Source organism: Propithecus coquereli, unplaced genomic scaffold, assembly GCF_000956105.1.
Source record: "Propithecus coquereli isolate 6110/MARCELLA unplaced genomic scaffold, Pcoq_1.0 Scaffold148, whole genome shotgun sequence".
NCBI classification, from domain to species: domain Eukaryota; kingdom Metazoa; phylum Chordata; class Mammalia; order Primates; family Indriidae; genus Propithecus; species Propithecus coquereli.
In genome coordinates this window covers 5,535,359-5,550,797 of record NW_012139191.1, presented here as the reverse complement: position 1 = coordinate 5,550,797, position 15,439 = coordinate 5,535,359, and the positions used below count along the sequence as shown (strand labels likewise).

The 15,439-nt window shown below is 56.3% G+C and overlaps 1 protein-coding gene across 1 annotated transcript in view; it reads left to right on the top strand.

The window, feature by feature from the left end:
• The first annotated feature begins 328 nt into the window (after positions 1-328).
• Positions 329-15,439, top strand: part of RIPK4 (receptor-interacting serine-threonine kinase 4) — a 25,941-nt gene continuing 10,830 nt past the window's right edge. Inside the window, exons 1-3 of the mRNA XM_012640133.1 lie at positions 329-518; positions 9,209-9,500; positions 14,136-14,284. Coding sequence (XP_012495587.1) covers positions 337-518; positions 9,209-9,500; positions 14,136-14,284 — 623 coding nt within the window. The 5' untranslated portion in view covers positions 329-336. The remainder of the gene's footprint in view (positions 519-9,208; positions 9,501-14,135; positions 14,285-15,439) is intronic.

Here is a 15,439-nt window from a genome sequence, read left to right as displayed (position 1 = left end):
TATACTGTTCTTGGTAAAGTTTTGCAAAGGGATAGCACTGGAAAAAACCGGGCAAAGTGAATTATTTCTTACAACTGCGTGTGACTGTACAATTATTTTTTAAAAAACAAAGAGAAGCCGGCCAGCTGACGCGCGCGTCGAGGCCCTTCCCACGCTGCGCGCGCCCCGGGGAGAGCGCGGGCACCCGCGCGTCCGCAGGTCTGTCTGTCTGCAGACACCGACCGGGCGCCGGGGGCGGGGCCTGCGGGGCGGAAGTGACGGCGCGCGGGGCGGGGCGGCGCGCACCTGGGCACCTGGGCGGCCGCGGCGGCGCCGGGAGGCGGCGAGACGCGCGCGATGGAGGGCGACGGTGGGAGCCCGTGGGCCCTGGGGCTGCTGCGCACCTTCGACGCGGGCGAGTTCGCGGGCTGGGAGAAGGTCGGCTCGGGCGGCTTCGGGCAGGTGTACAAGGTGCGCCACGTCCACTGGAAGACGTGGCTCGCCATCAAGTGCTCCCCGAGCCTGCACGTCGACGACAGGTCAGCGGCCGGTGGGGGCGCTGGGGCGGGCGCGGGGGCCCGACCAGGGCTGCAGTTTGATTCGGGGTCCCCCTCTACCCTGGAGCCACCTCCGGGGCAGCCTCGGGGGAAACTAGACGCCGGGCGGCCGCGAGCCCCCGGCAGCGTCTGCTCCGCTGGGCGGGTCGGACGGACGCGGCGGCGCTTTGGGGAGCTCCGGGTCTGTTGCGCGTCGGGGCCCGGGCGTGGGGCCCCGTGGGGGATCTCGGGTCGCTGTGGGGTGCCCCATCGGACTACCTGAGCCTCCCGCGTGGCCTGGATTTCCAGGGTCCCGAGCTCGCCCCGCTCCGTGGACCGGCGCCGTTTGGAGGCGCATCCGGCCCGCCCGGGCCCCCCTGGGCGCTGCGGTCTGCACCCGGCTTAGAAAAATTGCCGTGCGGGCTCCTGGGCTTTGTGAGTGGAGTTACACTCCGTCCCACTTACTCAGTAATTTGCGTTGGAGCACAAATTGGTGTAAGACCGTAATTATTTCGGTCGGAAGCACCGGCTTGGCTCGGGCGAGGCTTTCTCAGCGCCCCGGCGCTTGCGCGTTGGTGCTGCCGGGCTGGGGCCGGCCCGTGGGGTCGGGCGGGGGCGCGGGGTCCGGTTCGCCTCGCGCTCCCTCGCCGCAGTCTCGTTAGCCGACTTCAATTCGAAACCCAACCTCTGCGGAAGCGGCCTGCGCCGACCCGCTCTGTGGCCGCGCCGCGGGGCCCTCCTGCGCCCGTCCCGGTCCGAAAGCCCGGAGGGAACCTGCCTGTCCCTCCCCAGCAGGGCGCTCGTTAGTGGAGACGAGAGCCACCCCGGTTAAATTCGCAGGGTCGATTGTGGTGTGTGCATAATTTTGGGGGTAGGAAGAAGATTCTTGAAAAGCAACTTTTTTTTTTTTTTTGAATTTCACCGTTTATGGTTCAGTTTTAATAGTTTGTATGTATTCTTCAATTTAGCACATTTTAGTCATTTATCCTTCAATGAAACTTGCATACTACATGAAGCTACGTTTTGTGTTACCTTAAGCGGTCAGCCCTGAAAACACACACACACAACCCCCAAAAAACAGTTCCTTTTAAACCCCACCTAGCCTTTGCTGCCTGAGAGACCTGTTGCAAATGCTGGCCTGACCCAGCGATTGGGCCTCTGAGCCCCAGCTTTTCCAAAGAATGGTTGTGACGCCTGTGTCCAGGTGGCATTGTTGCCGCCCATGCCCGGTAACTGTTGTGCCTCTGAGGCTAAGAGGCCCCAGTTCACTCCCTTGGCTGGGAGACTACAGAGTAGAGCTGTTGGTGGCTTTTTGCTGTAACCCTCAAACCCAGGGTTTCTTGGAAACCTCAGGAGAGTGGCGACTGGTGTCAAAACTACTAGTTCAAGGTGAGATGCTTGCTGAGGCTGAGCCCAGACCCTGGGAACTTCTCAGGCCGGGAGGGGCTCTGGCTGTTTTGATGAAAACCAAACCACTTTGATTACCAGCCAGTGGTTAGATTCTGAAAGCTTAGACCCTCTCGGTAGAAACATTTTTATGCTCTTGGGGGCGTTTGTCTGATGCAGTCTCCTAGTCCAAGTGAGTTTTATTCATCAGCAAAGATTTTAACACCAACTTCTAGTATTGGAAGAGCAGAGTAAACAGGCACGTCCCCAGGCTGACTCATCAGCCTGCATCCGTAGAATCTGTTATTTCCAGCGACCGGTCCCTTGTTTCTTGGGTGGCCTAGTTCAAGGTAGGGTTTCTCCACTTGAGGCGGGTCACTTAGGATATTGCATAGCCTGGTTGAAAAGTGTTTTGTCCTTTAACTGGAAGCCTTTCCTGCCCTGCCCATGCGGGCAGGTGGTGGCTTGTTTTGGGCGGCTAGGTGGAGGTCAGCTGTAGCAGGAAGCGTTTTCACCTCCTGCGCTTTGCTGGGCCCCGTAGAGCAGGCTGGAGTTTTGCGTTTGCAGCAGTGGTTAATTTCTCTGATTGAAAAGATGGTCAAAACCCTTGCTCTTTGCAAAGAAGTTGACTCCTTCGGGTTAATCATTGACTGTATTCAGCTTGAGGTTCTTGTTAGGAATGTGTGTGGGTGTTGCTGTGGTCTAGGAGGAGCTGGGTCTTGCAAGGTTGCACCTAAGCCCTGAGACAGTCGTGCTACTCAAGTGTTTCAGTGCTCTTTTGATGAGTTGCCTGCTACCCGAGCCCCCGTATTTGCAAGGTGTTCCCTGGATTAGGGAATAGGATTTTTCTGGGGTCTCTGTGTGCAGTCCCCAGCCCTGTACCCCTTCTGGCTAAGTCTTGTCTCACCTGTTTGAAGGATGGCACCTCTCACCCCTGCAGCATGGGTCTGGGCCTTTTTCCAGGATGGTTGGAGTTGTTTATGGCCCTCTCCACTTGTCGCATAGGGCCCCGCCACAGGTACAGATGTGGGCCAAGCCGATTTTCATTGGCCAGGGCTGCTTGCCCCTCAAGGTGGGCTGGGGGCTCCCGGCTCCCTGTGGCTGCCCTGGCCCCAGCCTTTATCACCCCCTGGCTGCATCTGGCCCACGATCCCTGGCACCTGCAGGGGCTTCCCCGAGTCATGGCTGCCCAGCCACGTGAGCATGCATTTCTGTGCCGGAAAGGCCTCCCTGGGGGCCCACTCCGGTAGTTCACAAGTGACCCCCATTGACCTGAGTTCCCCATTGTAGGGGCCTAGGGTGGAGTGTAGGGGTGGGTGCCGCTACCAGTTTGGAGAGAATAAAGTGACCCCAAAGGCCCGTTCTTCCTCTGGCAGCCCCCAGCTATAGAGGAGGCTCAGAGTAGCAAAGCGCTTGGCCCGGGAGCAGCTCATGCGTTCCGCACCGGCTAGTCGGGGCGAGCCTGAGCAAACCCCGGGTTTGTAACTACAGAGCTGACAATCGGACAAGCCCGTTTCTTGTCAGTTTTAAAAATAGCAGTGTGGGAACCCCTCCGAGGCACCCTGGGAACGTAATTGGACTGGTGTTCGGCAGGCCTAGCTCAGAGGCAGCAGCTAACAGATGAAACCATTTTTCCGGCTGCGTCTTCCCGAGAGGTTTCCAGGTTTCTCCTGAGGAACTCTGCTCCTTGAGCTGGTCTCACCCCCGCCCCGTCCTTTCTCCCTCCCATGATTTTTGCTTCTCTGCCTCAGGAGACCGTGTCCACCGTTCCTCCCCGTTTCCCAGACGCGGTCTTGCAGAGGGAAACTGCAGCTTGCCTTGGAATTTCTCAGTCGGGAGAACCCTGTGGCTTCTCTAGAAAGTTTCTTTTAAAAATGATTGGTGCGAAGATATTTGTGCTATTTCTCCCTGCTCCACTGCCCTCCCTGGCAGGGGGAAATACACTTCCGCTGGCCCTAAATGAGAAGGAAATCGAATTAATGTAGATACGACTGAGAAGGAGTATCTTTAAAAGATTGAACCCCAGTAGTTGGTCCTATTAATGCCCAGAGATCTGCCATCTGGAACCCAAAGGGGGTTCCGAGGGCAGGGTGGGGCGCTTTCTCCGTTCCTGCTGGGAAACTGACTTAGCTAGGATGCGGGGAGTAGGACGCGGCCCTGCTGAGCTGTGCCTGAGCGGAGCTGCACCCGCGGCCCCCCACGGTTTTTGGGTGGTGTTTTAATTATTAGGGGGTTCTGGTGCCCCAGAAATGTCCTCTTCCCTATTAACAGTGAGAAATGCGATTTTGTGTCTGCGGACATGACCGAGACCTGTGCTTCTGGGGGCTGGTGTCACAATCTCTCCAGGTGTTAACCGGATAAAATCGACAGTTCCCTTTGTGTGGTGGTTGGCATAAACCAGAAACACTGCTTAACGGGGAAAAATGTGTTTAAAAAAGAATTGCCATTGACAAAAAGCAATTGGTGGGTTCTTTCTGTTCTCCGAGCTTGTTCGATGTCCCTTATCGGGAATGCCTTTCCCCGTTGCTCCCGAGAAGGCCCCTTTCAGGCTTATTGAATTGCAAATGCTGCCGGTGACACCCGACCCGGGAAGGGCTGGAGCTTTGCAAAGCCACCGGGCACCCCAGGGCGTGGGTCCCGGGAGGGGAGGGACTGAAGAAAGCCGGAAAGGTCGGGGCCGTTGAGTTTTGGCTCAGTGGGTACAGAATAGTAAGTGGCGCGAAGGGTTTCTGTGGATGCTCTGGGCTTTCTGAACAAAATCCGGGCTGGCGTGTGAGGGAGCCCCCGCCGCCACCCGCTCCTGGGCTGTGACCTCCCGCCGTCGGTCCCCGACCCCCCTCCTCCCCAGAGTCCTGTCTGCTCCAAGGCATTTCCGTTTGTGCTGTTCCTTCTGGAGAAGGCGATTTGTCCCCGGAAACAATGGCCGATTTTCCAGGACAGCTGATTTTCCTTGGGGAAGTGTCCGGAAAGGTGTTGCCCCTGAAAGGGGGAGGAAATCGTACGGGGCCCTCCCAGGCAGTTGTGCGAAGAAGCCGATGCAGACTCTCGTAGGAGATTGAGCTGGGATCAGCTTTCAGGAGCGAACCAGCTTCGGAGGCTCTTTTTGTTTGTTTCTTTCTTTCTTTTTAAATAAGGTAAATGGGGTCTCTGTTCTGCGGAAAGGGCCCCGGGCAGGAGAGAGTGGAGAACTTGCTGAACTTGGTGCGCTGGGGAGGCAGGTGTGATCTGCTGCCAGCCGGTGGCTGTTAATAGTCACTAATGAGCGAGCTCTGCAATCAGAAGTCACCTGGGTTTTATGTATTAAGCCCTTTGGGCAAATGGAAGAAAACACTTTATCTGCAGAGTGGCTCAGAGCTTCCCCTTAATAAGCTATTCGACTTTCCTTTAATTGACTTTGTTCTCAAAATACATGTGTGTCAGTCAGATTTGGCTTAGAGGGGACACTCTCAGAATGTCTAGTTGGAAAAGTGACCCTTGTGTATGGCCGGCCTGTAAACACCTCAGTTGTCAGCTCCTCAAAACCACCACCCCCCCGCCCCAGGAGGCTGTGCCTTGTGCGGTTCTAAGTTTGAAGTGGGTCTAACTCCTGTAGGAGGACTTACTGCCTGTGCCCCTGGGCCCAGTGCCCCAGAAGGGACGCTCACTGGTAGGGGAGGGGTGCAAGCTGGCCACGTTTTTTTTTAAAGAAAAGCAATAGGAAACAGACACATCGTAACTCTGATTGGTAGTAAGATATAAAACAGAAGCAGCTGCGGGTACTAAGTCCCAGATGCTACAGCTTGAGAGTGAGTGGCTGCTGCCAGAGGTGCTAGCTGTACTCATCCTGGTTTAAATAACAAATGAGCAGGGAAGAGATGAGGCGTGTCCCTTTCTTTCTCCTCCTTCGGTGACCAGTTTCATTTTAGATGATGTGCGAGGCTGGCATCTGGCCCTCTGCTTCCTTTTTTCAGATGCCTGTTGAGACTGGGAACAGGGCTGAGAGTCCCACTAGCCTGGTCTGGACTGTCACTCAGCCGGTGTGGGGTCCCAGCGCCTGGCCAAGCCCCGTGGCTGCAGAGGGGTTGGCTGTCCTGGGCCCAGGGCCCGGGAACCTGTCACTGTGGAGTTTCGCACTGGAAGGGGCAGCTCTTCAGCCCGGCCCAGGGACCGCTGCAGGCCGGCACCCCACACTCACACTCGACATCTTGTTTTCCATTAATTGGTCATTTAACAGAGTGCTAAGAAAACAAGCCATGTTAAGCTCATTTTTGTCTTACAGTAATTTAATGATTCATTCCTGATACTTGTTTCACTTGTTCCTAAGGGGTTCTTGGCTCCTTGAGGGTATTCATAAAACTCTTTACTTTCCTTCCCCCCACAACCCTCCACCCCTGCTGGGGTGCCCCCACCTCCACGAGGGGAGCTGCAGTGACTCCTGGTAGAGATGGGGTGGTCCCTGCTGGTCTCCTCCCACATCCGTCTGTCGTCCGTCTGCCTGAGTCTCCTCCAGGCTGTCTGTGCTCTGTGGGCTCCCCACCCCACTCCCAGCCCCCTGGGTCCCCAGCCCCCTGCAGGGCTCTCCCTCCGAGAGCCTTCCCTTCCCTGCTGCCTGTTTCTGCTCTGACTTCAGGCCCCCTGACTCTCCCACGGCCCCTGGACTTTCCCTTCAAATGACCTGGATGTCCAACTTCACTTCTTATTCTGGTGTAATTCCCCGTCTTCTGCCGTGGAAGGTGAGCACGCACCGGGGAGGCAGGGAAGGGGCCTCTTGGTCATCAGGCCTAACACGTCGTGGGTGTGCAGCAAACAGTTGTCGATGAAGGGAGCGGTTTAAGGGTAAGGTAAATGCTGGGAGTACTTATGTGCTGCTTCTAGACTGTAATGGTTTGTTTTATTCTTTTTTTTTTTTGAGACAGAGTCTCACTCTGTTGCTGGGTCTAGAGTGCTGTGGCGTCAGCCTAGCTCACAGCAACCTCAAACTCCCGGGCTCAAGTGATCCTCCTGCCTCAGCCTCCCAAGTAGCTGGGACTACAGGTGTGCCCCACCATGCCTGGCTAATTTTTTCTGTTTTTAGTTGTCTGCCTAATTTCTTTCTATTTTTAATAGAGACGGGGCCTTGCTCTTGCTGAGGCTGGTCTCGAACTCCTGACTTTGAGCAATCCTCCCGCCTCTGCCTCTCAGAGTGGTGGGATTACAGGTGTTTTAAATTTGGCTGTGAATGCGTTAACTTGGTTTTCACCAGCGGTTCTCACACTTGGGGCCATCCACTGTGGGGTGTTTAGTAGCACGCCTTGGTTGTGACAACCAGAATGTCAACATCTCCAGACATTGTCCAGTGTCTCCTGGGGGCAAAATCATCCCTAGTTGAGACCAGTGGGCTACACCTGGGGTCAGCTCTTGGGGACATGGGAGCTCACACTGTGTGCTCACGGGGGCTCAGCTCCCAGCTGTGGGGCTTGTGCTGTGGCAGGCATAGGGGCGGAGAGCTTTTGGTGAACAGCAGAACCCAGGGGCAGCTCCTGGCCTGCCGTCCTTCCTGCATGGGAAATGTTTTCCTAACTGCAGGAGGGGCTGTGGTCTCAAAGGGGAGGTCAGATCAGTAAGAAACGGATGCGTTCTCCGATCCTCTGGTGGGCTAGGGGCTTCCCTGCAGCCGCTCTGAGGTGGGAGCTGCAATCGGGTCCTGGGCAGGGGCTTGTGCTGGACGCCACATTCTGGGGGAGTCCCTTGGGGCTGCCCCAGCCTGCTGCCTGTGGCCTGTATGTGGACACGAAGCTGGTCAGTTCCCAGCTCCAGTGGTCGGGCCTCGCCCGGTGTGGCTTAGGGAGCTTGTTGTTATTGGAAAGCCCATCTCCACTCCAACCGGGAAACAAGGGCCAAGGCCTGGGAACCTGCATTCCAGCCAGCTTCCTGAGCGCTTTCCACCAAGTCCGTGTTTGACAGCCGCTGATCCGGATCCTCTGTGGCCAAGACGTGTCCTTGTGGGATTCAGCCTTTTACCCCAAATGCACTCGGAGACACTCGACCACTAATACAGACCTTTGCACTGGGATTCTAGTCTTTGAAAACTCTGCCTGCACTGGGGAAGTGGCCTGAGGCCAGGGGCTGGCAGGCTCTCTCCAGGAAGCGCTAGAGAGGATGCGGGCTAGGCTCTGCAGGCCACCGGGCCTCTGTTGGAACTACTCCTCTCTGCCTTGAAGAGCAAAAGCCGCCAAGGCCAACGTGTAAATGATTGGGTGAGACTGTCTTCCAGTAAAAGTTTATTTACACAAACAGGTGGCAGGCTGTAGGCAGCAGTTAGACACAGTAGCATTTGACCCAGCAATCCTACTCCTAGCGCACATCCAAAGGGATTGAAAGCAGGATTCTGAGGGATACTGTACACCAGTGTGCACAGATGTGTCTCATTGCTCACAAGAGATGAGTGGAAAAGCAGGGTGTAGTGTATTCACACAGTGGGGTGGTGCTCGGCCATAAAGAGGAAGAAGTTTTGATACACGCTACGTTACACATAGACCTTGAAAACGCGGTTTTAGTGAAATAAGGTAGACAAAGAAGGACAGATATTGTGTGATTCCACGTGTGTCAGGGACCTAGAACAGGCAAGTTCATAGAGGTGGAAAGCAGAAAACATGACACCCCGGACTGGGGAGAGGTGAAGGGTCAGCGTTTAATGGGTGCAGAGTGTGTGTTGGGGGTGATGGAGAAGTTTTGGGTGTAGACGGTGGTGGTGGTTACACAGCTTTGTGAAAGTATGTAGTGCCGTGGAAATTGTACCCTTCTGAAAGATTAAAATGATAAATACTGTGTTATGTAAATTTTATATTTTTAAAACAATGGTGGCTAGCTGGAGTTGGCCCCTGGCACACCCAGGCTTTAGCCTTGTTCTGTTCCGTTAGCGTGTGCGGTTGGATTCAGGAGTAACCGGGCCAGCCAGGGTACTAGGCTTAAACTGAGAAGGTGGCTGGTCCTGGGATGGGTAAGTAGTTAGAGCCTTTAGTCGATCGTACACTTCTCTTCCCCCATCCCGGGAGAGGGGCTGTCAGTGTGCACGTGCAGACTCGGAGAGCCTGAGCGCTGGCGGAGGCTGTCAGAATTTCTCTTCTCACTTCTGAGAACCCCAGGATGGACACACACGTGTGCCTGCGCAGCCTGCGGGCCGAGAGTCTGGGGGGCTCAGCATTTAAGGAGGTGACATTAAAGTGCGCCCCTCGCGTGCGTTTGAGTATTTTCCCGGCCACCTGGAGCCGGTCGTCTTCCGGTCAGGGTGCGCCGTGTTTGTGGCTGAGTGACCCCTGTGTGTGCCTCACACCTTTGGACTTTTTCAGGGAGCGCATGGAGCTTCTGGAAGAAGCCAAGAAGATGGAGATGGCCAAGTTTCGCTACATCCTGCCCGTGTACGGCATCTGCCGCGAGCCGGTCGGCCTGGTCATGGAGTACATGGAGACGGGCTCCCTGGAGAAGCTGCTGGCCTCCGAGCCACTGCCGTGGGATCTGCGCTTCCGCATCGTCCACGAGACCGCCGTGGGCATGAACTTCCTGCACTGCATGTCGCCCCCGCTCCTGCACCTGGACCTCAAGCCCGCCAACATCCTGCTGGACGCCCACTACCACGTCAAGGTGGGCCGCAGGCGGGTCTGTCTGCAGGGAGGGGGGTCCCCAGGGGTGGCGCTGAGGCCAGGACGGGGGCGGGAAAGGAGGCGGTTCTTCCGGGGGAAAGAACTTGAAGGCAAGGCCTTTCCCGAGTAAGAGCAGCAGGGATCTGAGCTCCTGGTGGTCGGTGTGATGCCATGTATCCCGGAGCTGGAGGACGGACCCGCGAACCCCGGGGCGCTCCGCCAAATCCTCACATGATGAATTCTGGAAAAAGAGATTATGGGCTTGTGGATTCCGTTCTTAATGTCTTATGAAATCGGGTTAGAAGTCGGACTGCGGACCAGATCCTTGTGGGACCTCAGGTTCCTCAGTGAGGGGACGTATTTCCCCTCAGTGGTTTCGGGGCTGGGGGTGGTGGGAACGTGGGGGGCGCTGCAGTGGGGCCCGCGGGGTGCCCTGGAAGGAGCCCTGCGTAGGAGAGTGTCGTGGGGCAGGATGTTGTATGATTGCAAGGCCTGGGAGCTTTGCATTTTTTTTTTTTTTGATAAATTTATAAGACAGAGAAAAGTGTGAGGGATAACATAACGAAAAACCGGCCCTTGCCGCCTGGCACGGGCAGATATTAACAGCGGCATTTCTGCACGAGGCTGTATTTCTCTGTTTCTCCCCTGGTGGCCTTTGTGTCTGGGCTTATACTGTCATCGATGCTGTAGGTGACACGTGGTTTTTCCCCATGTGGTGGTGTTTGCACACTCCCAGGACACCTGGGGTTACATGCTGGTCCACAAAGTGCGGTTGTGTTGACCTGGGAGTGAGAAGGAGCCCAGAGCCAGGGCCCGAATCATGTCCAGTTCATGTGGGCGAGCAGAGCAGTTGCCCCCTTGCTTTGGCCGGTTTGCCGTTCCTGGCTGCACAGCGCTTCCAGGCCTCTCTGTCGGCCTGACCATTAGTTAGGATAGATCCGGGTCCAGGCCCGGCCCTGCCCCAGTGCTCTTAGGGTCTGGGGAGCTGTGGCCCATGTGCCACGCACCTGGCTGTGCAGAGCACCTTGCGCAGCGGGCGGAGTGTGGTGGGTGATGGATATTTCACCTGGGACCGTGATTGTAAGTTGTCTCGTGGGTGGGTATTGCTCAGTGATCAGATTTTAGCTGGTAGGTGGAAGCGCCGTCCTGCTGAGTGAAGCGGGGACAAAAGTCCAGCGACTTGGCTTTGGGTCAGCCCTGGGGTGGCTTCTGGTGTCTGCTCACATCCTGGGAGCCTTGGGATTCCGGTTTCCTGGTGCTTGGCAGGGCTGGGCGTCACGTGTGATGCCTCCACCTGGGGCTGACACTTGCAGGGGTTCTTCCCAGGTGGCTCTGGTCCTGGGGACCCCACAAACAGTAAAGTCTCTGCCCTCCTACGTGTACTGCGCACCAGGAAGGGAAGTGGCGGCGGGTCCTGTGCGCCAGAGACTTCGCCTGCATGAGCTGCTCTCATCTTCATAGCAGAGGTGCAGGGTGGACGGCGGCCTCCAGTTCTTGCTAAGCTGGGGCTCGGGTTAGGTTAGCAGCCAGGGTCATCCCACCGTATGTCACGCGTAAGAGGCTGGAGCCCGATCCTGCCGGGCCGTTGATTAAACCAAATGACCCACGAGGGTGGAGCGAGTGGCCGGCGGGCAGATGCGGGGACAGCCCCTGGGATGGGGGTGGGGTTCTGGGGATGGGCCTTTAGATGGAGTCAGGAGTGGGGATGCAGGTGGGAGAAGAGCCTTTAGGGTGGAAGAAGCAGCCCGAGAAAAGTCTGGAAAACTCTGGGTCTTCATGCCGCGGAGGGAGAAGGCACAGCTGGATTAGAACGGAGGATATGAGGATGCCTTACCCTGTCTTTGAGGACTGCTGAGTTGGGAGGAGGCTCTTGGAACGTGCTTTTCCCGGGGAGACTGCTGTGGTGTGCGCACCGGGTACCGCCAGGCACGCAGGTGTGGTTGGACAGGTGTGTCTGCGGCCAGCGCCTGTCACCCAGCCTGGGGGTGAGCGGCCGGGAGGGGATAATACTCGTGTCTATGTCGTTGTGAGGGTCATTACGATAAAGCACTTAGTGCAGTGCCCGGCGCCTGGAAGTGCTCAGCAGGGCTTGGTGCCGTTGGTACTAGCAGATAATCTTTTCCACGTCGGGGATGTTGGTATTGCTTTGGGCGCCCTCTCAGCCCCCGACACACAGTAGGCACTTCCTGCCTGCCCAGTGCTGAAGTGAGTGTTGCTCTTAGACCGTCTTCACACCGTGGGCTCGCTTTCTTGCGTGTCATGTCCCCACTGAGTAGAGCCTCCTCCCTCTCCTCGGAAACGCCTGGCGTTGAAGGCCTGGCATGTGGCTGTCTTAGCAGTGAAGATCGCGTGGGGTTGGGTGTCAGTAGGGGGCTTGGGACGGCTACGGAGCGAGCTGCTGAAGCCCTGGTGGGAACTGTTCCAGTTTGACAGGAAGTGACACGCATCTGCGTGGCGCCCTGGGACACGATAGCGCCCCGTGTACCCTGGCGGGCCCTGGGAAAGCTTGTCTTGTGTGATGCCCTTCTTAATCAGGCGTGTTAGTCACCATCCAGAAGCACAAAAACAAACAGAAAAATGTATTTACATGTTTCTTTGATTCTTAGAAACAGCGCCTAGGGTGCATGGAGAGCGGCTGGGAGTGTGTGTTTGAGGTTCCAAGAGGCAGCGCTTTTGTTCCTAAAGACAAAACTTGGAAGCTTTGCTTAGTTGACAGTTATTTGGAGCAAGACGACTTTAATCTAGAATCTTGAGGTTAGGTACTAAGCCGCCGCTCCAGGCTAGCTACCTTTCTGTACCTAGCGTGATTGGAGTTGAAAATTTCACAGCAACCGCCTGCTTTGCAAACTATGTTAAATCTACTTAATAGTTGAGGCTAATACTTGATATTATTCAAGATTAAACACACTAAATATCAACATTAAAATATTGTGAGCAGTTTCAAGTTAACAATGAAACAACCTGGTGTAGAATCCCAGGCTGCGTTTATGCGCCCCGTCTGCCTGGACCAGACTGTATTCAGGGGGTCACGCGGCGGCGTCTTCCACTGCGTCTGACGGGCGGCTGGCTTGGTCCCGTCCGGCCAGACCCTGACGTCGAAGTGCTGTGTGCTGGGGGGTCAGGGACCCTCCCACGTTCTGAATTCCGAATTTGCATTTTGATGGCGGAGGTTTTACAGAGAATTTCTGCTTATTTTCTTCCCACCAAATATATTTTGGAGTGGCTGGCTGTATCTGACGGTGACAGAGAAAAGGTGAGATCTCCGCGTCCTAGTCCTTCTCGTTTCTGAATCTAAACCGTTTCAAGCTGCTGATAGTGGCGCTGAGACTTCCTCTGCGCGTGACTCGTTCTGCCTCCCGGCTTCGAGCTGCATTAGGGATGTGCAGGATCAGGGGTGGTTTTGCTCTGGGAACCTGTAGTTTGCTCACCGCAGTGGGGGTGTCTCTTGAGGGCTGCGCGGGTTCAAGGGCCACAGGACAGCCGAGGGCCACCCAGGGCCTGCGCCTCACCCTAGGGCGCCCGTCCCCACGAGCTTTCTTCCCCCACCCCCCTGCAGATGTGCTAGGAGCCCTGGGAGCCCAGTCACCGCCCTGTCGCTCAGCGGTGATGACGCCAGGCCCACTGGCTCACCTCGTGGGCATGGCCAGCCCAGACTAAAGGCCTGACTCAGCCCGGTTTCCTATTGCTCCCTAGGTGTGTTTGAGGAGAGGCCCAGGAGTTGATTAAAAGGCTTAAAAAAAAAATCCATAAGCCCAGAAGGAGAATAGAGGCCGTTTTCCATGTGGACTGGGGGTTCTATCAATGCTAACAAGCTGTGGCTTCATCCCATGAGATCTCTTTACACCGGATGCTGGTGGGGAAGGGGGAAGGGGTTTCCCCCCACAGAGGCCTGCCGGGTTAGCCCGGGCTCTGTGGAGGCCCCAGCTGTGGGCTTAAGTGAGCTTTAGGGACGCCTTAGAGGAGACCTGCCTCCCGCAGAGGTGGGGGCTGGCGTCGGCTCTCCTGGAGCGGTGGGCCCTGCCGACAGGGTGTTTATCAGACCTTTACTCAAACCACACACGTTCGGTGAAGGAACCAGCCAGCGTCTGCCCATCACAAGCGTTCTGGGTGGAAGAGGCTGCACACCCTGCGCGGTGTGTGTTTTGTTTGCTTTGAAGGGCCTCTGCAGGGTGTTCCCTTTAAAGGACTTGCTGCCGCCTGCCCGCCTCCCCAGCTGGCCGGTTGCGTCACCGGATCCCTTGGCAGGCACACCTGATTGTCACGTGTCTCCCTTTACCTGACATTCTGAGAGTTGCTTTTCCCTTTGTGCCGTCTCCGGCTGTCAGCCGCAGTGGCAAACGTGATGTCTTACAGAAGTAAGTTTATAATCCTTGAGTCCTCTCTCCCAGCCAGTTCCTTCCTTAAAGCGTTCTTTTCTCCTCCACCCATCAGTCAACCACGTTGCTCTTAATGCCTCCAGTCTTGGTTCTGCCCCAGCCATCGGGCCTGCCTGCCTGGGACGGGGCTGCCTGGAGAGGCACCTGGACCCACTGCGCCACCTGAGGTTGCAGAGGGGCACTTTTGATAAAGTGTCGTACAGTGTCAACCCGTGAGGCCTGGCGAGGCAACACTGATGGTTCTGACTGCTGTGTTGCAGATTTCCGACTTCGGGCTGGCCAAGTGCAACGGGCTGTCCCACTCGCACGACCTCAGCATGGACGGCCTGTTCGGCACAATCGCCTACCTCCCGCCAGAGCGCATCCGAGAGAAGAGCCGGCTCTTTGACACCAAGCACGACGTGTACAGGTGTGTGACGGGCCCCCCACCCTCCGTCCCCCTGCGGCGGGGCTGGGAGCTCTGAACCCCGATGCTTCGTGCCCTGAGTGGCAACTTTCAGAAAGGCCTTCTGTGCCAGTGAGACATGGGTTCAGTCCACGTGGACGGGGTGTGCGCTTGTTGGGTTTGGGGTTTTAGCCAGCGGTACAGGCTGCCCCAGGGATGCAGGAGACGTTTCTTTCTTGTGAGTGTTGCTGGCCGAGGACGAAGAGTGTTCGTGACTGGTGCCAGTTACAGCCAGTTACAACTAGACCGACAGCCCTGCCCCGTCAAGGCCTTGGCATTTTTATGAAATGTGGGTTTATTGCTCGGCTGTTGGGAGAACCTGCTGCTCTACATGGTCCGCGTGTCTGTGCGCACGTGGATTTGGGCTCCAGAATTCACTCTGATTTTGTGGCGTGAGCAGCTTACGCCTCCCGGTGTCACTTCCCTTTGATGAGGAACATGGGCGGGAGAGGCTGCTCAGAAACTAACGTCAGTTAGGTTGTGTGTGCCTGGGTGACAGTCCCCAGGTCACTTGGTCCCTTCCTTTTTCAAATTGTGATGGTCTCAGTCACACAGACTTCTTGGAGAGGAAAAGACGGAGGGGAGTGTGGGTGCATTTCAGCCTCCTCCCGGCTCGGGTCCTGTGCGCTGTGACTCTGACCGAGCCCCGGAGCACTTGCTCTCCGCCTTTTTGTCGCCGCCTGCGGTCCTGGCCGACTGGCCCACAGCCGCCCTTGTGCGTGCTTAGCCTGCCTTGGAGCAGCGCGCCCGCTGGGGAACGGCACCTCGGGGACTAGTCACAGCTTGCAGAGTTCAGGGAGAATGAGATAACTCCCCGTTTATTTTAGGGTTGGGAGTTTCAACTTTTGAACTTGCAGATTTCAATTAATTTTCAGTGGTGGATTCTTATGTATCGATAAACAGCCACTGTCATCAGCGCGGTGCTCCATGGTGGCTCAGGTTTTGAACTCCTGGTTTTTTTGGTTTTGCTTTTAAAAAATTTAGGCCGGGCGTGGTGGCTCACGCCTGTAATCCTAGCTCGCTCGGAGGCCGAGGCAGGTGGATTGTTTGAGCTCAGGAGTTCGAAACCAGCCTGAGCAAGAGCGAGACCCCGTCTCTACTAAAAATAGAAAGAAATTA